This window comes from Struthio camelus, chromosome Z (genome assembly GCF_040807025.1).
Source record: "Struthio camelus isolate bStrCam1 chromosome Z, bStrCam1.hap1, whole genome shotgun sequence".
In the NCBI taxonomy this organism is placed as follows: domain Eukaryota; kingdom Metazoa; phylum Chordata; class Aves; order Struthioniformes; family Struthionidae; genus Struthio; species Struthio camelus.
This window is the reverse complement of record NC_090982.1, coordinates 13869635-13895586: the sequence shown is the minus strand read 5'-3', so window position 1 is coordinate 13895586 and position 25952 is coordinate 13869635. Positions and strand designations below refer to the sequence as shown.

General features: G+C 41.7%; 1 protein-coding gene across 6 annotated transcripts in view; it reads right to left on the bottom strand.

Annotated features, from left to right (window-relative positions):
• The window catches only part of ZNF462 (zinc finger protein 462), a 91072-nt gene that overhangs the window by 49684 nt on the left and 15436 nt on the right, over positions 1-25952 (bottom strand). For 5 of the 6 annotated variants that reach the window (XM_068927204.1, XM_068927208.1, XM_068927209.1 and 2 more), the window contains exon 2: positions 410-661. In XM_068927204.1, the coding sequence (XP_068783305.1) occupies positions 410-629 (220 nt within the window). In that variant the 5' untranslated portion in view covers positions 630-661. Of the gene's footprint in view, positions 1-409; positions 662-1720; positions 2632-25952 lie in introns of those variants that run through there. The other variant, XM_068927206.1, reaches the window with a different exon arrangement.

Here is a 25952-nt window from a genome sequence, read left to right as displayed (position 1 = left end):
GCCAGAAAACTGACCCTTATGCATTATATGCATATATACTTGACTAGGGGATAAAACCTAGGATGGATCACTTCCAAAATAATCTTCTCGGGTGGGGGGGAAGCTAGTACACTAATAAAGTCCAAAATTTTGGAGTCGTTCATGGTGATGAAGAACAACCATGAAGATCTGAAAACCAAAAAGTAGTATGAAAAAAACACATCAAAAGCAGTTGGGAAACAAATCCACCCTCCATGTTTGCATTTACAGAAAACATATGATCAGAACCAATATGGCTGAAACTAGACAACATATGCTTTGCTGCCATAGCAATAAAGATGACCGAGTTTTTAAAATCCCATTAAAAGTACAGGCTAAAACGTACTGAAATAAACCACATGTGAAATAGGAGGTTAGAGCTGAGATTTACCTGCTATTTCATCTGCAATTGTAAATTCATCCTTTACAGAGGAAAATTCAACCTCGGTCTGGTTGCTAGCATTCATGGAGCCAGACCTTGGCTGACTAGGGCTTTCTTCAGAGACATCCGTTGGCTGCAGAAAAGCAGTGTGAACATCCTGAATGTGAGCTTTTAGGTCTTCATAGGATGGAGCTCGAAAATCGCAGCCATCACACTGCAGCACCTCCATGGTTCAGGGATGACCTTTTACATTAGAAAATTCTGCAAGAAAAAGAGGGGAAGCAGAGAAGAAATAAAGAGATGGGTTTTACAGCAACGCCATTCTAATTTTGAAAACCAAGCATCATACCAAGCTTATGATGACTCAAGTCATTTCCAGAAATTCCGTAACTACCCCAGCCTAAAACCCAATCTTTGCTACGTATCTTAAGAGGCATCAATTCAGATTCACCAAAAGTCCTATCTAGGTAGCTCACAAGTTGCTGACTCAATACTACAAACACTCAGTCTTCTGATAAATGACTACTGATTCAATGGACTTTGTCCTTTTGGCTTTTCCTTTACACAGGACAGGGCTGTTGTTCAGAAGTCTGTCTCGTTCCAAGACCAGAAAGGGTATGCTAGAGAAATAGGACATTACTTCCAAACAGTCGTGCACTGAAATCTACAGAGAACAGCGGCTTCTGCCTCTGTAGGCCCATTCTAACCTTCCTAGAAGTTGCAAAGTCCTGCCTCTTTCACTACCAGAGGTTAAAAACCTTCATAGAGAAACAGTTGCATTTCTTCTCAACACCTTATCATTACTGACTTTAGTGGAAAACCTAGACATTACTGCAAGATGAGATCTAGCTACATGTATCCAAACTATCCAAGGTAGAATGGTTCACCCTGCCCTACTTGCTCAAAATTGTGTGAGAGCATCTCTGTTCTTCACTGAAATTCTTATGGAGCTTCCTTTTAGTCTCTTTTGGGGGATATATCCTTGGCAGGTTAGGAGTCTGGGGAAACGGGATGTCTGCAGGAAGAGACGGACAGCAATGGGAATAGGAATATTGCATAAGTACAATGGAAACATGAATGACAAAGACTTCCCTCAAAAACATCATGACTTCCCTGGATCATCTGAAAGTCCTGCTTACTTTGAAGTATCAAGTCAAATAAGGTTTGGTAATATCAAGTATGGTGGTTCAGTATGTGACCAAAGAATCATGCATCACAGGGTTGTGAGGGTATTTGTCAGAGGACTCAAAGGTTTTTCTTCTGCCATGAAGGACAGTACACACAAAACAGTAACAAGACAAAAGGTTGAGATCCTCCTACCTTGAACCGTACTTGGGCACAAGAGCAACTTCCTATATTAATAAATGAATTATTTATTTAGGTTTCCACATGCTGCACTGGGCCATTCCGGAGGTCCAAGATGCAAGGGCAGCCCAAAACGTTGAAAAATCCCATGAATTTATTGTAGAGCGTGGAGCTACCTCACCAGCAAGGACAAAACACCAAAACATTAGGTCACAGAAGCAAAAGAGGACACTGCATCAGGATTTTATATGAGAAAAATGCTTCTGATAGCCTGCTAAAACAAACTTCTAGCAAGTCAAATTATGGACAGTCTAAGCACACAGGCACTCCAGTTATTTACCTACATTACTTTGCAGGCTGCAATGTGTCCTTTCTCTCTCCCCCTCCCTCCCACTACCAATAAAGAAAATGAACGCTGCACCAGCTTCTTTTCAGCTAACAAAGTTACAATAATCGAGATACTCAAGCTTTTATGTGCAAGCACCAGACCAAATTGTGTGGAAGAGGTTGCTATCTGCTCTGGATCAAATTACAGCAGTGAGTGAAGCCCCACCCCACGTCTCCTTTAGCACAGTCCATTAGACCTGAAAACAAATTTTTCCATGGAGCAGACGACTCCTGCATTTAGAGCACTTCACAGAAAAGCAGATCATCCAGTTTTCACTACCCATCCCCCAAGCTTAGTCCTTTCATCTCAGCCAAACAAGCCACAGCTCTGCTGAATGTGTTTATCACACTTTCAAGAGATATGAGCCCCTGCGTCACTGAAGCTTTAAGACTCACTAAGCTGCCCTAGTCCTCTGAGCTTTGGGAGCAGCCATTTTAGCTCAGACAACTCCTGCACTCAGAGGCTCATAGCTTCTCGCCTGTGCACAACATGGCCTCACTTATCTCAGCTTCATCTCAAGCACACCAAGGTTTTCCTTTTTCCTCCCCCCTTTTTCCCTCCTCCTTCTCCTCCTCCTTGGGTGATGCTTGAAAAATCAGCCTTCCCAGAGCACAGCTTCCCTTCTCCTGTGTGGCTTGCCCCCAAAACGACGTAGCTTCTGTCCCAGGCAGCGCCTTCCCTCCCCTTTAGCAGGTCGCCCGCAAGCATCTCCCAGGGTTGGTTCCCTTGTCCCATGGATTACACATGCCACGCTTCATGCCAGCATTACAGCATCAAGACTCTGGTCCAAGCTGTCCTACAGGCAGAGGCAATACACAGCCAAGCCTCCCAGGAGGAGGAGGAGGAAGAGGAGGAGGAGGAGGAGGCGGCGGCAGCGGGGGAGGCAGGCGGGGGGCCTCCAGCCTGCCCTGTCCCTGGGGAGCCCTCCTGCTCCACGCAGAAGACACACCACCCCATTCCCCTGCCAGATTCCAAAGTCTAATGACCTTTGTTAATCACCAGCCAGCCTGTCTGCATCAGCAAGCCCTGCCAGCAGACACACCCTTCAACACAAAGGCTGTAGCTATGCCTTTTAAGAGAGGTTCTCTGAAAGCTCCATTGTGTAGAAGAGAGGAAAAACAACACACACAGACACACACACACAAATCTCCCTCTCTCTCTCTCTCCCCCCTGAAAACTTCAGCCCCTTTAGAAACACCACCACAAAAAAAGCTTTCTGCTCTGTGTCCCTTTTGGAAACTTCAGGCTAGCTTTACAAAATAGAAAACCAGAAGGGAGGGCAAACCTGAAGTTCTGAAAAGGATAAGCCTGACTGCTTCAAGAAGTAAAAACACCACCATCCCCATCCCCGGCACTTGCAATTCTTTAAAATGGTGATGCTTTCAGAAGGTATCCTCAAGGATGCTGCTTGTTGTCTAGACAATCTCAAACCAACAGTACCCTTCTTCTGGTACAAAGCAAAACGTTGAGAGAGTTGAGAGATCAGTAAGAGGCTCTGACTAAAAAAATGCTGAAGAAGCCTTTCTAACAGGTTCTAGCTTTAATGTAAGTATGGTCTCTGTCACGGAGGCAGCACCAAGTCATGGAAGAGGTTAATCTTACAGCAGCTGAGAAGAGCAAACATCAGGTACAGCTGAATGGCCTTCAATTTGATGCTTTCACCAAGCATCACACTGAAAGCAGGATGAAGTGTTTTGTAGGGAATTCTGCTCTACTATTTGCACATTTTTATTTAAAATTCAGGCATTGCACAAAGGGGGAGAAAACACAGAAACTGCTAGTTTGAGCTCATATATCAAAAGAAAATGAAATACAATGCATGTCTTTCTCTCTCTCTCTCTCTCTTTTTTTTTTTGGTCGGCATGGGCTATGGAACTCGGAGAGACCCACCTACCCAACAGCAAAGAGCATTTTCAGTGCAGATGTTAATTAATACTGTGTCAAGACACACACCCCAAGCAAAGGAGACAAAGAACAGGATTTGCACATGCATCCACTGTGACCAGCTACGGCAATACCTTCCATAGGTGCAAATGACAACACCCTCTACATTTCGTTTGCTTAATAAAACCTGCATTCCATAATTACCTGTATTCTTCAAACAGCACAACAGCAAGACTTAGGGGGGAATGGAGGTGGAGTGTGTGGTGAGAGTGGGGGGTGGGTTACCAAATCTGCTAAATCAAAAGCAGAACAGGAAGTCTGGGGGGAAAAAACAAAACAAAACACAGCCACCATGAAATGAATCCATAAATCCCACAAGTCCTCTAAAATATTCACAGCCAACCTCTTGAGACCACATTGCCCACACATAATGCGACTTACAAAATACCCCTACTAATGTGAGGCTAGCCTCACCAAACATGATAAAATACCATTGTCCAACGACTTTGCGATTGCAATCTTCTCTTAAAGTAGACGGCTGTAATGTTTAATACGGAAAGGAGGTATTCTCACTTCCTTCATGAGGAGAAAACTTCAAAAACACTGAGCGAAAGAGATTCTCAGAGCTACGTAGTTTTAAAGACCTACGGTGGAGCCTCAAATCGACTTCTTTTTCTACACTCATGAGTGCATAAGGAGAACATCAGAGACACAGTAGTGTTAGATTTCTAGGTTTTTAAGAACCCAAAACAAAAGATAATTGTGCTTGTTGAACAACAGTCATTACAGCATTTGGCAGCAGCCAAAAGTAGTACAAATCGTTATGGTTAAGTTTGGTCTGACTGCTTCAAAATACAAAATTAATTGTGAAGCCCAAGGCACTGACCTCAAAATTGAGCTCCTGTGGTTGACTACCCATCCGTTGTATTTCGAGACGGGAGTCAGCAGTGCCTCCTCCAAGTCAAGAGCGCGCACGTGCACAACCGCAGCTGGAAAGGTCAGGCGGACCACACACCCCAATGCCAACGGAGACGCCCTACCGTGACGCCGACGGCTGCGGAGGCAGGAGGACGGCCAAGCGCGTCGCCATTTGACCGCGCTCCTCTGGAGACACCCGCGCCCCACTCAGAGGCCGCCGCCGCCACAGGCCTTAATGGCCTCCCCGGGGCTCCCCCACCCTCGGATCCTCCCCATTTTGGGCACCCTGCCACAGTGCCAGGCTCCAGCCCCGCCGCCCCACCTCGGCCCGCCGCCGTCCCCGCGGAGCTGCTCGACGACGGCGGCGGCTCCCCAGGCTGCAGCCGCTGGCCCCGGGATGGCGTGACACGGCGCGCCGCCCTCACGGCGCGCCGCTCGCAACACCGGCCAGCAGAGGCCCGACTCCCTCACCTGAGTTACCACCTCCCCCCCTCCCTCCCCCCCCCCCAAAAAAAGTGTGAAAGTGGGAAGCTTCAGTCCAATTTATTTACACCCCCCCCCCCTTTTTTTTTCTGGCTGCCGGAGATGAACCTAGCAGAAATAAACTGCAACGGACCCCAGACAACGTGATTCACAAGCCACTAATTATAGCTATTATAATTTTTTTTTTCTCCCCCAAGAAAATAGAACTTGAAATCCCACAGGTAACGCTGTAGGGCAGGTGTTTTTCCCCGCCACAGAAATCTCGATTTTAGGAAGCAGCAAGCAGGTGCAGCTGGGAACCTTCCAGCACCCAGGGCTGGAGTGCTGGTCACATGCTTTGTTTAGCTAACGCACGCTGTGGCTTCTGATCCGATCTTTGCTTAGGTCTGGGGCCACTTTTTGTTGTTGTTGTTGTTGTTTTTAATTCTTTTTGTCACACAAGAAAGCAACGGGGAAAACACAGACTATAAACAAAATCATGGATTCTTTTTTACATTTGAGAAACTGGAAACCTGAAGGCTATTCTCGTTGGAAAAAGGCGGTCTTTCATTTATGAGTGAACATAATTAATGAGGAATCCCAAGAACAAATTCAACCCTCGGTTAAAGTCTGACAGGCTTACTCAACTTGAGGGTCTTTTTAAATGATCAGTTTCCAGTCAAACTACTAGGATTTTCGGTCCTCTGAGGGTTAATTTTGGAATTATTCCTCCAAGCTGATAACAAAAATAAACTGCAGTGAAATACCATTTTCCTCCTCTTTTTTTTAAGCTGGGTTTTGATAGAACTCCATGGGTTGGTTTGCAACTATTCACTCCCATACGGTTATTTGGTGGTTCCTGTTTGCATACAAAGCGCCTGAAGAAAAACTTTATCACCTGTTACAGGCTTTACTATAAAAATCTCCATATTGAAGTCCAGTTTGGGGTTTTCTGTATTACTTTTTGAAACTCAACAGTTATAGCAATAAGACAAATACAGTAGCTGGTATAGGTATGATTCTTACTCCCGTCGGCCATTTCTTCCAGTAAATACTTCATCCAATTTGTTCTCATTTCTGTTGATCTACATGGAAATGCATAGCATATGACAATGTAAAACGTTGTCAAAGTTTTCAGGAAAGAAACTTCAATTAGAGATCCATTACAACTCAACAAAAAACCCCAAAAGTCTAAGTAGAGGAGGGACAGACCCCCAAACTTTTCTTAAAATGTTTTTATCCAGCCACCCGGAAGACTGAATCTGAAGCAAGCTCCAGGTCAAATTCCACAGGAGAAAATCTTCCTACTACATGTTCTTAGTACTTCCTATGGCAAACTTTTCAGAAATCTTCCTCTCACAAAAAGCAGCACAACCAAATTTGTTAACATCGGTACGATTGCCATTTACTTATATTGCTTTTCAGTATCTGAATACAGTCATTCATTTGAGGTATCTGATACCATTTAAAAAGCACTATAGTTCACTGTAAAGCCACTGCATAACTAAAAAACTTCTACGCTTTAAAGGAAACAAAAATTACAGTAAGCTCCTAAAGCTTGTGGAAGAGAGGCTATACAGTGTTGAGATGTACCCAGAAGCATAGATGGGTTTTTCAGTTCAAGAAGAGAACAAGGATGCACAGAATCTCTGCTTATTTTTCTTCTTGGGACCTTCATATATAAACACATAAATGAGCCAAAACAGGCCCAAATGATGGATGAATTGCTATCAGCTCAACCAGTTCTCCAAGACTATGATTCTTTCTGAAAAGTGTAAAAAAGAAAAACAAACAAACAAAACACTGCTTTATTACTGAACAGTAATGCATATTACCAATGTCACTGTAAGAACCTAATGGAATAAAAGCAAACCATAGATTTTACAAGGAGGTATGAAAGAAAGAACAATCACAGACAGGGGCACAATGTCAGCTTCACCTACATATTTCGTGGAACAGACTGCAGTGCCCAGCCTCAAGCAGAGACATGCAAAAAGGTAATTATCTCACTGCAAAACAATCCAGCTTCTCCAGGAAGGAAGACAAAAGTCCAACACAGAACACTTGAACTTAAACCTAAGTGTTACTTGCAAGCAGATCAGATCAAGGAAGATGATTTAGATATAATTAACCTGATCATAAACAGCATCAGGTTGGGACTTTATCATTTCAAGCTCTGGAATGCAGACCATTCCTTTTCCAGTTTTCACAAATAATCTTTCCATGTTCTTTTTTTGGGATCCAACTGAAAAGACCATCTGAATTCCTCAAGGATACTTTCAAACTTCAAACTTTTCAAACTTAAAATAAAAGCAAATTGCTACTTAATTAAAAGACAAATTAAAACCGTATCACACTAAAATATGAGTGTCAAACTGTTGTCGTTTTCCCTTCCTAACGGTTAGGCATCAGGCATTACAAGGTGTAGAGCATGGGCAACTAGATCTCAGGACAAAGAATCTCAGGCCTATGAGAAGGCCCTCAAAAATTAAACACTTTTGTGCCAAGCAAGATCAGGATGGGCTTTTCTTATGCCCTGAATTACCTTCATGGCAATACCCACAGAAATCAAAAAGGTTCTATATGTACCTGAGAAACCAACCAGCTAAATGCCCAGAGTAGGACTTTTTCCTTATTATGTCAGTTACTTCATGTATTGCACAAAATAAGTTGTGGAGGTGCAAATACATGGAGACACAGAGACACTTTTTTGGAAGTTTACCTGTGGTCCACAAGACTCAATATACAGAATATGCTTTGGCCTCATGTTACAAGAAGATGTAGCAACCACTTTATTAGGGCAGAAGGAAATTTGATCAGATAGGCTCCTTCTTTTCTACAGTATAAACTTTCCTTCTTTTCTTACCAGGAGGTGGAGGAAAGAAGAGGAAGAACAAAACAAAACAAAACACATACACAAAAAGCACTAAAGCCTTTTCAGAGTCAAAACCCTCAATGGAAATGAGTGTTTAAATCCTGAAGTTAGTCTACTAAGTGACTTCAGAGAAAAACCTCTGTTAGACCTTCCACCTTCCATGCAGACATTAACCTAATTTAAAAAAAAAAAAAAAAGAAAAAAAAAAAAAGAAGGATCAGCACAGAGGCAAAACTCTACAGTGGAAATGAGGTCTGCCACTTGGCTCCCATACTAAATGATCACGGGAAACAAGTAAAATCAACCACCTCAGTGACACAACGCAACTTCTCAAACATCTCTGCACAGACAACCGTGTTCAAAAGATAAGTGGGCCACCTTATTTAGGAAAACCAAGATACCAGAGTCAGGCAGCTTGGCTTTTGTACCTATCTCCTCAACGAAAGCAGCGGACCTGGCGTTTCCAATTTTCAGCCAGGAGTTCACAGTTAATTATTTTAGAAGTCCAGTTCCTGGATTGAGGACTTAAGAAAAGTGTACTCCCATGTACATGGACTCGCAGAGGAAAGCGTCAGTAGGTGGTACTGAAGAACAGAGCAGCACTCTTCCTGGGTACTCGAGAAACAACCCAGTTCCTTCCCCTACACTGCAAATGATGTCTTCTAGCAGCTCTTTACAGAAAGGATGCATTACTAGCCTCACCCCAGAAGGAGCAGGGAGAAGAGCAGACCCCTCAGCCTGGCATTAGCCAAGTAAAGATCTCTTTTTTTGCCCAGAAAAGTCAGAGCCATTATAAAGGGGTCCAACCAGTAGCAAATCAGATATGACACACTCAGCTGCACACCCTGCTACACCATAAACTGAAGTGGGAAAGAAAACTGTGACTGAAGAAGAGGTTATCTCCTGATGATTATCAGGACCCTAAACGAACCCAAAAACACACTAAGCAGCCAGCAGTGCCTTTAAAAGCAATCTGGCCATTTGCACCAAAGCATGCGCTCCACTGCATGGTCTGACCACTTAAAATGCTGTGGTTGGTGGGCTGCAAGAAGCATCACATTTTTACAAAGCCTAAATACAGCACATCAACTAATGATAGAGCTAAACTCTGGGAATACATGAAACGCTGGATTATTTTAGAGGCCATAGAATTTTAATCTTTGTGATCTGAGATTAGACTAGACTGCGGTTGGCCTAAGACTCAGACAAGCACTGTCCATGAAGTCACAGAGGTGGACATCAAGTCACTAGCACTAAGAAACCAACAACAACCCCCAGGAGAAAGCTCAGCTTTGGAGTGCTACTGAACAAAGTCTTCAAGAAGGCAAAATGAACAGACATTGGAAGACAGATGTGAAAAGCTGTTTTGTGGAGACAAGCTTCCCCTGAAAGCATTGAGTCTGGTCCTACATCGTGGCAGCAGTGACAAAGACTGACCTGGGCTGGTAAGAAGAGTAACCTTTCAACCAGAGCGCCGGAAATCAATCCTAAGATATAGGAGTGCCCACTATAGTTTGGTGGAAATACACTCCCAAAGTTAGTGACATTCACAAATCGTTGGGAACCAAGGAAATGCTGCAAAGATCAGATCCAAGTCAGCCAAAGGCTACTGCTCGCTTTCTTCAATGACACCAGCTCAGCTAAGCGAGGACTCTGTGGATGATGCAGCGCACTCCCTCAGTCCATCCTGAGACCTCACATGCTGCAAACGTACTGTATCTTACCTTCAAACGCTCTGCAGAGATCATGTGGGGAGAATGAAAAAGGGCAATCAGAGGAATGGTTTTAACCCTAAAAAAAACCAAGGGACCAAGAGTCATGGTCGGAGATACAGGAGAATAAAGCCGAGAAGAACAGCATATCATCTCATGTAGCCCCAAAACCACCTCAAGCACCACTCTACAGGAGCAGTGGCTGGAATTCCACTGGTGGACAAGTAAACACTAATTAGAGAAGCCTACGGCTTGTTCTGCTCTCTCACTATATTCTTCCAAAGCACTCTTTTGTTTGGGGAGCTCCACTGATTTCCTAGCTACTACACTGCCTTTGTCTCTTCCTGTCCTCCCGCTTCCCCCAAGCTTCCTGCTATATTTGACATTTGTTGGGCAGCAAGCAGAAGCTTCTCTGTTAGCTAGTTCTCCTCAGGTAATATAAATACATCACTGACCCATTTTTACTGCCAGACAGAATACATAGTATTATTTGCCCACTGACTCACTTGCAGTGTGTCAGACAACATCCTTGCCCTAGGTAGGACAATATATACTTATGCAACATTTGACAAAATGTTGTTAGCAGTTACCTCAGACCAAGGATTACCACTAGACTACAACCTCCTCTGCTCCCCATTCACCACTCCCAAGCGATCTTCTCCACCTGTGCAAAGGAAAGTCCTCTGTCTCTTTGGGATAGCAGCAGCAAGTTGCTGATCCTATCACTGACTTTGCTGAAGAGTGCCACCCCTGAAAAGGTGGAACGAGCTGCAGCACACATTTACACGCTGTCTAAATATTTTATCTTGTCCCAAATTATAATTTTAAATATATCCCATGGGAATATACATTGGAATGCAATATATTAGCCCAAAATGAGAACCTTGTTTCTTTTAGTCCCCCTTCAACCTCCATTTCCACCCACTTGGTCTTTCCAGGAAACAGTATTTTCTGCACTCTATATACTATATCCAGCCCAAGTATAAAATATTTAAAATAAGGCAAACATGCTGGCTCAGTCATCCTTTCTGTAAAATGCAGATATCAACAGTGTCTAGAAGGAATTAAGTGGAATGTCTACAATACAGTTCAAGGGGAAGGGAAAAAAAAGAATTTAGAGCAACCCAGTATTACAGTTCACAGTATTTATGAATTGACCGAGGTTAATGGAAGCTCTCCAGTCAGAAAGTGTTTGGATCAAAGAGGCATTAGAAACTATTACATTAAAAAGAGGAAAAAGCTGCTATGCCCTGTCACTTGAAGAAATGTATATACATTGTTATGCAGGTAATAATTAAGAACAACCTCTCTCAAAAAAGTGAAGGGAAAAAAAAAAAAACAAAACACCTCTCTAGTTAACCTTACTTCTCATCTTTCCAATAATAAGCAGTCCTTTCCCCCAAATACTCTGGACATATTAAAATTAAGGAATTAAGCAGAGAACTATTATTAAAGCTGAGTTGTATCAGAAGTGGTCAGCTCTTGAAGCTCCAAATTAGTTCTTCTGTCCTAGTTTATTCCTTCTTGCTTTAAATAAGCCCTTTGAGGGTCAGCCACAGAGATCCAGAAGATTCTTCTTCCTCCGAAGAAATACCCAAACAGGAAACGGACCATAAAGAAGAAAAAATAACTAAGACTTTTTTTTTTATAATGAGGCCCATAGCTAAGGTGGGCAAAGATCACAACCAATTGTATCCTTCAAAAGCTACAATGCTTTCAAGTATAGAGACATTTCAGAACTACTGTGCCTTTTCTCTCTTCTACAAGTCCATTACACAACATTTCCTGGTTCTTCCTACTGTTGTAAATGCTTTAATCATTTAAAATGGCAAATTTGAAGCATTTTAAACAAGCAGTGAGGAAACAATATTCAGTTTTAGAATAAGAAATCAGTTCTTATTGCCTCAAGATTATCTTCAATCTGAAAAAAAAAAAAAAAAAGACTGTTCTGGCTTTACCCTGAAGACATGGATGATAAAAGGGAACCTACTTTCCAGAACTTTATCCCTGGTAATACGCACACAAATGCCAAACTACATATAAATAAAATGATCTTTCTCGTCATAAAGAGTGTTCAGTTCAAGACTAATCTATCAAAGGAAAGTTTCTCTTTGGAAAAAAAAAAAGGAAACCTTGAATACCTTGTTCTTATATTTTCCACCTACCCATTCTTTCTACTTAACGTAGGAACAGCTTCTTATAATTTACAAATGGATCATTAATGATTTTAGCTACCTCAGGCCATCACCAATTTGAAACGTGGCCCTCACGTTTTATTCAAACATTCTGAAGAGGCATATCTTCGTTACAGAAAAAGAGAACCACAGGACAGGCTTCTTCAGAGAAAGGTGTCGGTTAAATTAGTTTCTTTAACATTTGGAAGTCTGTGTAACCTGGAAAATGAACCCAAATTCTCAAATTACTATTTTTGTAAGAGGCAAGAAGTAGAAAACTCAACATAGGTCCCTAGAAAGCACTTAGTCCAAGCAAGGTGAATACTGGAAGAGATTTTCAGTTTTCTGACATAAGAAATGCATGGGCAAGTTCAAGGAGGAAGGACTTTCTAGAAAGCTCGCATGCATGTGCTTAGTCAACAACAGGACCTTCTCCAAAGCAGTAAAAAAAAAAAAAAAAAAAAGAAGTCCAGAAAAAGGCCTGTAAGATACTTAGAGAAATTCAAGAAAAGGCAGATTACCCAATGCAGAAGAGCCTTAGACTTCATCAGGATTTTGGTTTGGCATGCAAATATTAAGAAGTAACAAAGAGAAGCCTGAGGATAAGCACTACATGAAATGCCAAGGAAAGGCCTTCTTATAAGCTCTGTCCTGAGAAGTCTCTCTCGTTTCATTGCAAATCCAGGCATGCAGTTGAAAATGCATGGGACAGAAGCTCTTTGGGACAGGTACCCTTCTTCTGGCCTACTGATATTTGGCTCTTGGAAAGGAGACTAGGCAGCAATTCTCCTCCACCTCCACTGGTATACTAGCCATTGTTTTACCTGCAGAGACAACAACTGCTCCAGAGATATACCCTCTGTGAAATGGTGGGACAAAACATCTTGGCCGCCAACAGCTCCATCACCAAAACACAAAAATACCATGAGGTCTCTGGGTACCTACATATGGAGCAGACCCTTTTCATTCTGAAAGACCAATTTAGTATTGCTGTTCTTACTAGCAGTCCCCTCATCCTCTCTGCCTTCCTACTTGTCACTGGCTTCTGCAACTGACCTCAGCAGGTCTTCCAGCAAAACATCCTGCCTCCAGGTCATCCGGCAGGTCACGCTAACCATGCATGTGAGCAGAACCAGTAGGAAGACTGTATCTACACTTCAGCATACTTTTGGACTGAACGAGGCTATTATTCAAAACTGCAGCAGCTCTGCCTAAGTAACTGCAAGGGCAGACAAACCCTGACATTTCCTCTGCATACAAAATAGGTGTAAGTGGACAAGGTGGTAATCAAAAACATATTTTAAGCTAACAAAAATACATTAAAAAGAAACACCTAAAAAAAAAAGAAAAGAGACTCAAGCCTTATGATCGTTCAAAACACTCAAGAGAACTTTCATCCTAATGATAAATGAACAAAATTATACAATCCCTTTAATTAATCTGAAACCTTCAGTAGCAACGTTCTGAAAGCAAAAACAAGTGTTATCTGGCTCACAACGTTTTACATAAAGAGAAGGAATATTCACCTATGGCAGTGACAAAAGATGTGCTGCAATGTGCTAAAGTTCAAAAGCAAAGGTGTGTAATTGAAATTGGTCTTATTGATTATTATACAACCACTTGAAAAAAAACAAAATATTTGACTTAAGGGGAAAAACCTCACAAATTTCCCAACTTCTTGCTCTTTAGCGAAGTACACATGAATAATTTAGGTAGCTCAAGTGTCATAAGAATCCTCCACCTCAGTAGGTTTTAAAATGAAGTAGGATTACTCTGAAGCAGAATCGGATACAAAATATATATATATATTTTTTTCCTTCTCAGTAAAGGAACAAAGATGGAAACCAATAAGCGAGCAGGAAAACCCTAAGCCGCCAACAGTATCGCTTCAACTGTTGTCGATTGAACGCACTCGGGTTTACACTGGTTAAAGGGGATGGATGCATCTTTTCAACTACACATGGAAAGGAGACATGGATGATCTACAGAGAGAAACAACAGATGTCTCTTTCCAGTAGGAGTCCAGCTAAGCGAACAGTCCTTCAGACACAATATTCAGCAACGTTGCTTGCGTGTCAGTTGGATCTCCTGTTTTTTCACTCAGAAGATGCATACACAAACTGTATGACACCAAAATACAGTTAATATTTTGAGGCACTTCCTTTATGTGAGCTAACACCTACTAACACTACGGAAGAGCAGAAGAGCAAAAATGTAATGTGATTTGCAGTCCATTCTGGACGTGTTTTCTTTAAAATTCATTTGAATAAAGGCATTTATACTCTTTCATTTGTTTCTTGCAACAAGCATTCGTTCAAGCGTGGGTTCTTGTTTGCAAGAATGTATGCAAAAAGCTTCACATTCATTTAGGACTTCATTGACAGAAGAGTCTGTGCCAAAAGTATGCTATCAGTCCTGCAGAAATCTCATTTTCCCTCCTGTTTATGAAACACCGAAGGGAGACAATACAGTATCATACAGCTCAGGTTTCCATTCAACTACCTCAAAAAGGTCGTTTAAGACAGCCTAAGTGTCTTGCACACAGACAGAAAAAAAAGACTTGAAATATTTCCCTAGTTTTCAAAGAGCTTCAAATTATTGAACATAAACTGAAGATTCACAATCTGATTGTAATATGTCAGGAACAAAAAGGCACAAATAAATATATCATGTAGCAATACCTGATACTCTGTTCCTTGCAGTTGCTACCTACTTACGTGGATCACACAATCTGAGCCCACACTGTGGTAGGCCCTGTCTGTGTGAAAAGCAAGCTGAGCAAGTCTCACCATGAAGAGCATTCCTCCTTTAACTTGCAAGGGAGAAGCACAAGGAGATGAAGAGGCCTGGGTCCAGGTCGCAGAGCTGGTCGGTGGCACAGTCAGCAGCAGAGGGTAGGTTTCCATATTCCAGACCTTTCCTGTTACATCACACTACCCTTCTGTGCCAGCATCTCTGAGATCCCCGTACTAACTTACCACAACAGCTACAAACGCAAGTTTCTCCAGCATAGCTGAAATTGAAAGTTTGGCAGCAGGGGTAAATCATACACCACACACAAGGAAATAACTAATGTTCTTTATTAATCTTTTTATTATTATTATTATTTTTTAATTGGAGTTGCCGTTTCCAGCTTGCTGCACAGAATCCAGGCTTTTCGCAGAAGAATTTAGGTCAACTCAGCAAAATATCTGCAGAGTCGAGAACACCAGAGAGAGAGGTTAAGGCTGGTGAATATTAGCTAACCCCTCATATTAGATGAGATCACAGGAGTTCAGGAGGGAGGAGGTAGACAGAAAAAAGACAAAAATTCAAAAAGAGAGCTTTATATGAGGGTGGGGAAGAAGATTTGCTTCCAAGGAGCAAAAAGTAGAAAAAGCCATATTGGTGTAGGCTCTGAGAGGCTATTCACTTAAGACCACCCCACCCAAACTGATCAATCCTTCTACTTTTTCTCAGCTCTTCTAAAAATTAGGCCATGTACTTATCACTCTGCTGCTCCAGCAAATGTCCAGAAAAAACATCAAAATTTACTAGAAGTCATCAAAGGAAATCTTCTTCATCATCTCTGCAAAATATCCCTTAGAGGAACCACCTAGATCTTCCTCAATGTCTTCTGTAAGCAGGAGATACTCATGACCAAAGAAGAGGAAGCTTGATTTAATCAGACCTTTCTTTCACACATGCTAGCTGGAGCCACAAAGCTTATGCACACTTCCACTCCACCCCGGCTAACAGAATTTATGAGAACAAACCAGGCAATTAGTTTTCACATGCTGACAGTTGCATCTGCCCTTCATTGTTAGGCATTACCACAAACTAGACCCACATATTTTACGGATTAAAAAAAAAAAAAAAAAAAGTTCAAGTTATAAGAGAATCAAGCCCTTCAAAGTTTCAGGCTAAACATCACCTTCACCACGACTAAGTTGTTTCTGAAACACTTCAGTAAAATAAGTCTTCCTTCTGTGATTCTGTGATTCCATTTTTAAGAGTTTGGATGTCACATATGCAAGATACAAAGGACTCCTGATCCTGTTTAATATGAATCCAAGCTTTGCAAGAGAGGCTCACAGCCACAGAGCAGTCTCTGCAGCAGTCTAAGATACTGCTGGCATTCCTGTTGAAGGAAGCATACTGAGCATGCTTGATCCTAAGTCTGCAGAGCAAAACCAGCCTGAGCTTCTGCCAAAAGTGATGTGTGTCATGGACAGCTGTGACTGTTATTTTGCCGGGATAAAGAAACAAAGTGGTAACACCTCTCTCCCTCTCTGTACATGTCAACAGAGGTACATAAACACGCTCACCACAGTTGGAAGGAGCTAAAGATCCAGTTGGTGCTTACTACAAGATGCACTTGGGGATCAGAAAGTTTTCTGGAAAGTCTCTGCCCACTCCACACAGTGGAAAGAGTAGACTCCACTTTCTTAGTTCTCTAGCTTGAGGCAGCATACAAGCACACGGACTGCGCACAGGTGACACCTGTGCACAGTTTCTGTCCTGTCACCTGGGAGAAACAGGCCCACCTGGTGCCCCACGCTGAGGCAGCTGAGTTGGCTCACTCAGATTAGCAAGGGAAGTTCACTGGAGAACCCCTGCATCTCCATCCCTTATGGGCACAGTGCCAATTACCAAGCAAAGCCTGGAAGTAGATATGACCTCAGCTTTTTGGGGAAGCAGGCAAAAAAGGGATGATACCAGCATTAAATTCGCAGCTTTGCATGATCACAAAATTGAGGTTAAATCTTCCATCCTTTTCTTCCCTGTCTACCTTCACAAGTGATCAAGAATTACATCATGGAAATTTCTTACTCTGTTAGTCTGAGTAACATAGCCTTTCCTTGCAAAGGATTACTCCTTTCTCATAATAACTTATCTCACTTTCCAGCTGGAATTCCTGCACTGAACCTTAAATTTCTGCTTTTCTGCTCTGGTAGGTCTGCTGTCTCCTCTGTAGGCCCCTCCTCCTCCAGGGCTTCTGGGAAGATTCAGACTGCTCATCTGATATTTCCATAGCCTAGTGGAGAATGGTGCTGGTACCGGATATCCTTAAGGTACCTCTGAAGTCAAAGAAATTGGTCTTTGAGTTCTTCTGAGTATGTTTAGTGTGCTGGTCCCTTAGGACTCAGGATGAACTAAAAGCCACAGCCAGACCTCACTACTGCCTCTCTCTCCTGAGCAAGAAAGGAGCATATTTTCAAAAGAGACCACTGTGCCTAGAGCCTTACACACAGTAAGGCAGAGAAAAGGAGTGAAAGAAAAAGGAGGGCTGGGAAGGGGCTACTGCAGTCAAGACCAAGAATGACTGACACTCAGCTGGCTTGACTGTCTCGCAGCCTTATTTGCTGATGAGGGGCCTCCCATGCACTCCACAAACTGGTATCTGAGGCTGCAGAAGTATAACTTTTCTTCCTCTTTCTTTTTGAGGAACAAGACTCCCTTTCTGGTTCTTATTGTCCGTTGCTCTGAACTCAGTAACTGATACAACTGTGGTCAGTCAAGATATTGCGTATGTGCGTGTGTGCACACTATGTCTGGATCCTCAGGAAGGCAGCCTGGTATTTTATTTTTAAACTTTGGCTCCTGTCGCACAGCCCCACATATAATGGCTCCACTCATGAAGGCTGGATACTCTTCTGCTATCAGTTTTCAAAGGAAAACAAAGCCATGCAAGCCAACACCACCAAGCAGAACAGGAGCAAAGTTCTCTCTGAAAGATTTTCTTTCCCTCATAAAACAAGAGATCACAGAAAGATTAAGCCATCAATGTCATTCCAACTTCCTGCCCCGTGTTCCTACTAGCTGCAGAATTTTGTGCAAGTCCCAGTACCTGCTGTGCTTTTAGAGAGTTCTCTAGTTTTTATTTCTAGAAATTTGATGCAGTCCTGCCAGTTTTCCCCAGCTGAGGACCAGACCTTTACGTGGATCAGTACTTACTAGAATCATTTCTTATAAAGTGGAAGGTCAAATTAGGAAATAGTCACTCCTTACCTGAAAGCAGAACTTGCAATGGATCTTCAAGGTCTCAGAAGCTGAAGGACGCAGAACCAGACTTGCTAATCATAGGACTGGTGTTACCGTTCACCCTTCCTGAAAAGCCTGCCCTTCAAATGTGTCCCAGAGCTGACAAACTTAACTTGTATCATATACCTCTAGCCACCTGCAGTACAAGATCATTTTGGCAGTGAGGCTTCACTGTCCAAAAAAAAAAAAAAGTGGTTTCCTTTTCAGCTGAGCACACAGGGGCTATATCTGTAGACTTGATTATTAGAAGAAAGGAAATGTTCAAGTTAAAGACAAGATGGCTCCTTTGCAACCATAGCTGAAAGAAAAGATTTTACACCGAATATGGGAGAGAAATGGAGAGGAGCAGTTTGAAGAGAGGAAGTTACCTTCTTATCTTAACTTTACCCACATTTCATGATGGAAGACAGCCACTAATCTCAGCATTACTCACAGGTTAAAATAATCACTCATTCTAAAACCAAGAAACACAGAGGAAGCAGCTCAGACCTCTTCCCCCTTCTTCATTCCTGAACTCCTTTGTTCTCCCATTGTCTTCTAACTCCTCCAATGCTGCAATACAGCATTCTGATTCTTGAAAGCAGTCTTCCAAAACTGAAACTACAAATTAAGAACTGAAAATATTTTGTCAATTAGGGAATCAAAACTCCTCTTCATCCTGTTGAAGTAATTGGTTTACAAAAGTTGAAAAGAAAAGCATTTGCAGTGAGGCCTTTACTAAAGCATGACCTTCAGAACCAAGCTAATGCATCGTTTTTCCCAGAAACTGACTTGTTTGTGCATCAGTTATCAAAAACCCAGAGGATCTGAAGACAGAGCTCATTGTCAAAGTCTTTGATTAGCATGGCAGACAGAAAGATTTAATCTCTTAAGTTTCTTAGATATATCGTCCTTAACAGACCAAAGAGCTGTCTGACAGAAAACTGAAACAGATTACTACTGAAAGGATCAACTCCCTTGAATCTACAAAAATGCTTTCAGAATATAATTGGTGAGACAGTTTCAACAGAAAGTTAAGTGCTCTAGGAAACTGATCTGTTGTTAAATTTTCATTGGTTTTTAACGCCACAACCACCTCTGTGGTAACTGCTGGACCAAGATCTCTAGTTCCAGTCTGTAAAATCAGGACTGAAGTTCTGGGTGACTAAAGTACTGAGTTGTAGCATCCAAAGGAAACCGGAGGTCTTCTGTTCGGGGGATTTACTGTCCTTTTAGAAACCACAATGCACAAGGGCTCTCTCAGGACTGCAAAGACCCTGTTCTGTCTCTTATTTTCCTCTATGGAAATAAGAAAACAGAAAAGCATATCTAATTCACAAGAGAAAGGCTGCTCCCACCAGACTCGTGCACCTATTCCACGTTGAGAAGAAAATGCACATCACTCTTCCATAGTTTTAACTCTGTAAAAGACAGGAGAATGGGGGAAAACTTGGCAGAGAGATAATCAAGCGTAAGTAGATGCCACAAACCTGCACTTAGCCTTATCGTTTCACTTGACTTGGACACTTGCTTCCCTTTGCTATACCAGGGGAAAAAGATTCTGTCTGGTGTTTCTTGGCAAAACTTTAATAACCTTCTTAAGACTTCCTATGTCTCAAAGTTACAGCATTTCCACCAGCTATTCTTTAAGATAATGTATCCCTGACCTAACATGAGATAAGGGGGTGAGAGTCATCTTGCTCAAAGTTCACCTTCTACAGCTAGGCAGCTGTCCACATCTGACCCAAAGGTAACTACAGTCAAAAGCATTAGGCATCTAGAGCACAGTGGGATGAGTCACCTTCCAGAAGTGACTGTCTCCCAGCACTGTGTCTAGAGAAAGACTACACTTAGGCTTGATACCTTAGTGCTTTCTACTGAGTCCATTAATTATTCTAATGCTTCATAATCTTTTTCCATTATTAAATTAGAAATAAAGAACTATTTATATAGCAAACATTTTCTAGTCTTAGATTCCAGCCACTGCATCTTGTTACAGCTTGGTACAGATTTCAGATTCCTATAATATCAGGCATAGCCTGGCAAATTAACTACTTTTAACTCTAAATGTCACTTCTGAAAACCTCTGAAAGCTCTTACCGTAAAGCCAAATTTACCAGATTTCAAATCATTGCTATCCCCAGCATTTACACTCTCTTTTTTTAAAAGAAATGCCAAATTCAGGAATAGGATTTAGTATTCCAAGAGCAGTACTTGAACAGACAGGTAGAGTACCTCCTCTGCAGTATCTCTTGAGCAGTATTGGAGCAGTACCTCCTCTGTTTCTATATCTTACGTTATGTTGGTCCACTAAGCTATTCTAACCATTTTGATGTTATCTACTATTTTGCAGAAACACTGTTTTCTGATTTAAGAGACACAGGACTCTCTAAGTCCGTGTAGGCTACGAAGCAAAGACATCTCTTGAGTGAGCCACAGAATTTTCTGTTTCCTCATTTTCTATCCATTACAGATAATAAGCTGAATGAGGAGCTTTTAAGTCTGTTTTATTTTCAAATATAAATTGCTGGTGTAGAGAACAGAAGGAAAAAGGAAAAGATTTTTTTAAATCCTGTCAGATACACTTCTATCTGACCTGCAGAATGTTTTTGTTTGCAGTGGAATGGGTCCAAAAGAAAAAGGAAGATCCTTGCTTTTCTCTCTGAGATTAAAAGGCTCTCAAAGGCACAACACTGGTGTTATCTGTTTGATCTGTTAAAAGAAGGTAAGCGTTTACTTTGCTCATGCAGAGCCCAAAAAAGTTTTTTTTCTGATACACCAGAAAAGCAAATGGCCAATGAGACCTAGGATTCCTCTGTGAACTCTGTATGAGGTTTTCTGTACCCAAAATCTCCTTCTTCAGGAGCTGCAAAAGCAGATGCCTCTGTCTGGATGATCCCCAAGGAACTGACCCAATTCTCAATCCCTTTTACTTGGGGAAAAAAAGCATGAAAGATGTTAGACTATCATTTAAAGATGGTGCAAATATGTGTTTTGATGATTTCCCTTCTTCAGCTTGACTCCTTTGTGAACATTTGACGACTGCCCAAAAATTTGATGTGGTCTTTAAGGATACAGGATGAATGCCAAAATACATCATTTGGCCACGGGAACTTCAGAGGGCCGTCCTTCACCTGACAGATGACTGAGAGATCAATCACACTGCCCTCGATCAAAGTTTCATACAGGACAAACACTTCACGGTTCCTCAGTTATCTAGGTCATGATGTAGTCTCTCTTTTTCATAAAAGCATCATGATAATTATGATTGTTAGAGTGTTCTGATTTCCTAGGAAAAAGCGACATACCAACTGTATTGTAAAGAGTTCTGTTATTAAAAACAAACAAACAAAAAAACAAAAAAAAAACAAAAAAAAACCCTCAAAACCACTGTGTACTATATAGTTAGAAAATATAATAGCTTCCAAGGATGCTGTTCTGATGATCTCCAAAACTAGCCAAGATCCTCTGATGTACCTCCTACTTCCTGAAATGGAGAGTAAACAGAAGATAATAAGTTCTTTTGAAGTCTCTGTCAATAAACAATTGACTTTTTGGCTTTGTTTAGCACAAGACTGATACTGTTTTCTAAGAAAGTGCTTGTTTTCAGGCCCAAATCTTTATCATTTGGGAGATTTTTCCTCAATTTGTTAGATCTATGTCCATCCAAGAGATTTTTCCTCTTGTCCTAACACCCAGACATCATCTAAAAGCTCGTTCAACTTTTTTCTACAAGACTATATACAGTTTTGATCACCCAGACTAAATAACCCTGATTTAGTTTAGACAGGGTGTTACCAAGGTTGTATAAAGGTGGAAAAGCAGCCATGAGAGTTCAGCTGCTGAGCAACTAATGTCATCATTTCCTCTCTCTGGCAGCGTTTTCTCCAGTTCAGAGCAACTGGAAACTCATACTGAAGTATCTGTCCGTCAAATCTAGCATGGCACACCCTCTGGGACTAGTTTTAACCCCCTCCTAAGAGCAAACAGGGAATTTTCACAATTGCTTTTGGATATAAAAGAGGCCAGTCATGACAGCTCAGTAATCGCATATTTAGAAGTTTCAACACAGGCTTCCACTTAGAGGAATCTGGTGACCTTCTGATGTGTTCTCATAAGAGGGCTCCCAAGGCAACATCTTCATCCCCACTACACAGCAGTGATGGACTGTGTCAGGATCTTCTGGAACTAATTACTTCTTGGTAGAATCGACATAACCTTCCAGGCAGTATGCTGGGGAACAAAGGATGGAAGGGTTTGCATCAATCACCAAGATGGTTCTCTGCTATCACAGACACCAATCTTATCACTATCAACTTGAAAAAGGGAAAAAATGTACATTCTCTATAGAAATGACAGCTATGGTCCCTGAGCCAAGAAAAGCTTGGTTTTAAAGAAGCATACAGGCATTTAAGCAGTGTGTTCCTGATACCTTTGAAGTATACTGCCCAAGTACACCTGTCTGTTTTCTATGAAGTAGTCAAGCTCTCCAAAAGAGACCAATCTTGGTCCCAATATGCAACCAACAGATCTGATTCTCTGTCCTGCTACAAGGGTCACTTGCATTTCTCATTTAAAAGGAAACTGGTTATGTATGAATACCTCCTGACCATAAGAAACCTAACTCTTAACAGTTTCCAGTCCCAATGACCATGCAAAAAGGTAACATACAGAGATCTACCCAGCTATCATACTGCCATGACTTCTACGCTTCTCCCTTTAATGGATTCATTTCCCAGCTGAAATTCCCCTCGAGGCTGAAAGTCAAATATTTCAGCTCTGTAACATGAGGCAACCCTTAATTCTACTAAACTTATCAAAAATCCTTCTCCTGCTCCCTCACTTCCCACGCTTCCTCAGCCTCATTGTTCCTTTAAAATAGGAGTTTACTGCTGAAATCCCACTCGGGCTAATTTGGCTAGGACAACAGGAGCAAGAAAACCAGAAAGATACTCCTAAGGAGAAGAAGATTCTGACTATCTCTGGAATTTGATCAACTCAGCTCTCCATCTGTTAAAATGCCATCACAAACACAACTTAGAGGTATCTCAGAATATAAAGATGAGTTATTCAGGGGAGAGAAGGACAGAGAAGAAGAAGAAGAAGAAGAAGAAGAAGAAGAAGAAGAAGAAGATCTCTGAATTTCCTCAGGTACAGAAAAAGTCTTAAATCACTCTTTACTAGCAGGTCAGAATTAACTGGATTTCTACACCCACTGAGCTTCCCTCAACACAGGCTTTGTCCCATAATGTAGCCTGGAACATTTCATCAGCCTCCTAGTAACAGTTAAGATCTTCTAGGCAAACCACGGAAGAGAAAGTACTTGTTCAGTACCAGTAGTCCATTGCCACACTTTCCTATTACAAGCTTGTCAGCATGCCAACACAGAGAACTTCCAGAACTCCTGCTTGCTGTCTTCCCACAGAACACAAAGCAGCATATTCCCTCAGAAGCACTATTCAACCGCCCTTTCTTGTCTATGAGTCTGCATCTTTGAGACAATGGATAAGAGGAGGCGGACCACTTCCTCCATTCATTTGCTCAGCCTGCTGAAGCGTCAGATCTGTCTGATCTTGCAGCAGTAGCATTATCCTTTGTTTTGATCAGGTTGCACAAATAGATGTGCTTGTGTCAGTCCCCAGAGCAGAGATTTTTTTCATGACCAATATGATTACAGCTCACACAACACATTGTGTCCTACTGAAAATGTTTTGGTTCTTTCCCCTCCTTCCCCAATTCAGGAGTTCTACAAATGTACAACTCAGTGTTAGGCACTGAGGAAGCCAGAGGGTGAAACTGTATAAAACTCGGTGATGACTTGTATCCTAAACAGATCAGATGATAAAATTTTCATTTGGCCCAGAGTTGTGAGAGGCACTCAAAGGACCTCGAGTCAAAGGACTGCTAGGTGCAAGATGATTATGGCTCCCAAGACATCCCACCACTTCTCTGCAGGATATGCACCCCTCAGTAGTGATCAGCAAAAGCTGCCCTTACAGACCCCGACAGCTCACTTCTTCTCACAGCTACAAATTTGGCTGGCCCAGCAGCCCTCAATGCTGTCATGACATACCTTCGCCCAGAACTCACACCTGGATTGCCCGCAAGCCATCTGCAACCGAAGAGACACAGGTTAGCCACTGCCAGGTTATATAAATACTCAGAGCAGTAAGTCTGGTAAGCAGTTCAGTTTCCCACACTGACAACAGAATAATAAATGATATGGTCATGAGCTGTCAAAAGATTACCAAGGATGGCTTTAATTTTCCCTTCTCCTCTCTTACCATAATGCACACTACTTATGAAACAATTGTTATCACATACCCTCCTTTTTCCTAGGACAGAAAATCATATTAATGAGAAAACACAGCCTATAGGTTCTCCAGAACTTCAGTCTGTCACAAAGTACTCACTCACGTTGGAGGTTGAAATTGATTTACTACCTCCAAATTTCTTGTATTTTTGCCTAAGTGTATGTATGCATCCTGTATTGTGTGTGATACCAGGTAAAAGATTGAATCCTCTATTCTGGCTTCTAGCCAGGCTTTAAACAGAAAAAGATTTGCTAATCCATGGTTTGCAATGGAAAAACCCTACCACAGGGGGAAAAAATTGTCCTGCCTTTAACCAAATCTAATCTAATCTTTCCTCACAGCTATAGTATGACTCCGAGTACCGCACTCTCTAACATTAGCTTCACACACATTGCACAAAGAATTACTGATACAAACCTTTTGTACAAGGCCAGGCTGAAAAAAATACATAAATGGATCTGATTAATGCTCCTGAGTTTGCAATCAGAATCAATACAGTTCCATGAAGATATTGCCATTTTTTGAAACTACAATACCCTCCAAAATGCAACAGCATTATATGATTTCTGTTTCATAAAGGCTTTGACTTTCCTGCTATTATCCCAGTCTTGCTTTAGCACATATTTTATATTAGAATGAGTTCCAGGAAGCATATGGCAATAGAACTAGGTCAACCATTAACCAAATAACAGGAAGCTGCTCTGCAGAGCACACCCTTCAAAGCTAGCTTAATGAGCTAGCTCTTCAGAATGTGTCCTTCACTAAGGTTGAAACTAACTGTTCCATGGGATTTTCTTTAAAGCCACAAGGTCACTGGAGTTAGACGGCTTCTGGAAACAACAGATTGAGAACAGCCAACCTCATCCCTAAAGCAGCTAGGTCAGATGCTAAGAGATGAAGAACACTCCACAAACATGCGTGGGTCAGTGAACATCAGGAACCAGTTCCAGTAAAACCTTCACCTTATCAGAGAAAACAACTCATCCCACCATTTCAGCAGAGAACACAGGAATCTGCCTTTGTAGAGTTGGTGGGGTGGGATACCATCACTGGACAAAGAGTGTTACCATCTGTCTGCCTCTTTCCAATTTGCCCTTTCAGAGAAGGGCAAATTATTTCCCAGATGAAAGTCAACTCCAAACACTTGTCATGTTTGCAAAAAAGGATTATTATTAAGGCTTGTAAGTCAGTATCTGATGAAATTCTTCACATTCTGTTTTTTTCCCTTGATCTTTTTGAGATACATGCAGGATTTAGCATGATCTGTCAAATTAGAGAGAAAAAAATCAACACCATTGTTGGTACCTTCATTTGTTCCATCTCAGCCTTATCGGTTACTTTCATTAAATACTACATTCCACATCTTTAAAGAACCATAGGAGCCCAGGTTTGAAAGGTAATTTGTTGGGCTTCTGAAAAGCATCAGATGTCAAGGAACAACATCCTAACCAAGGTTAGACAAAGTTCCAATTCTTTCATTATACTTTTAAAAAGCAGTAGAGATGGCCTACTCCAAA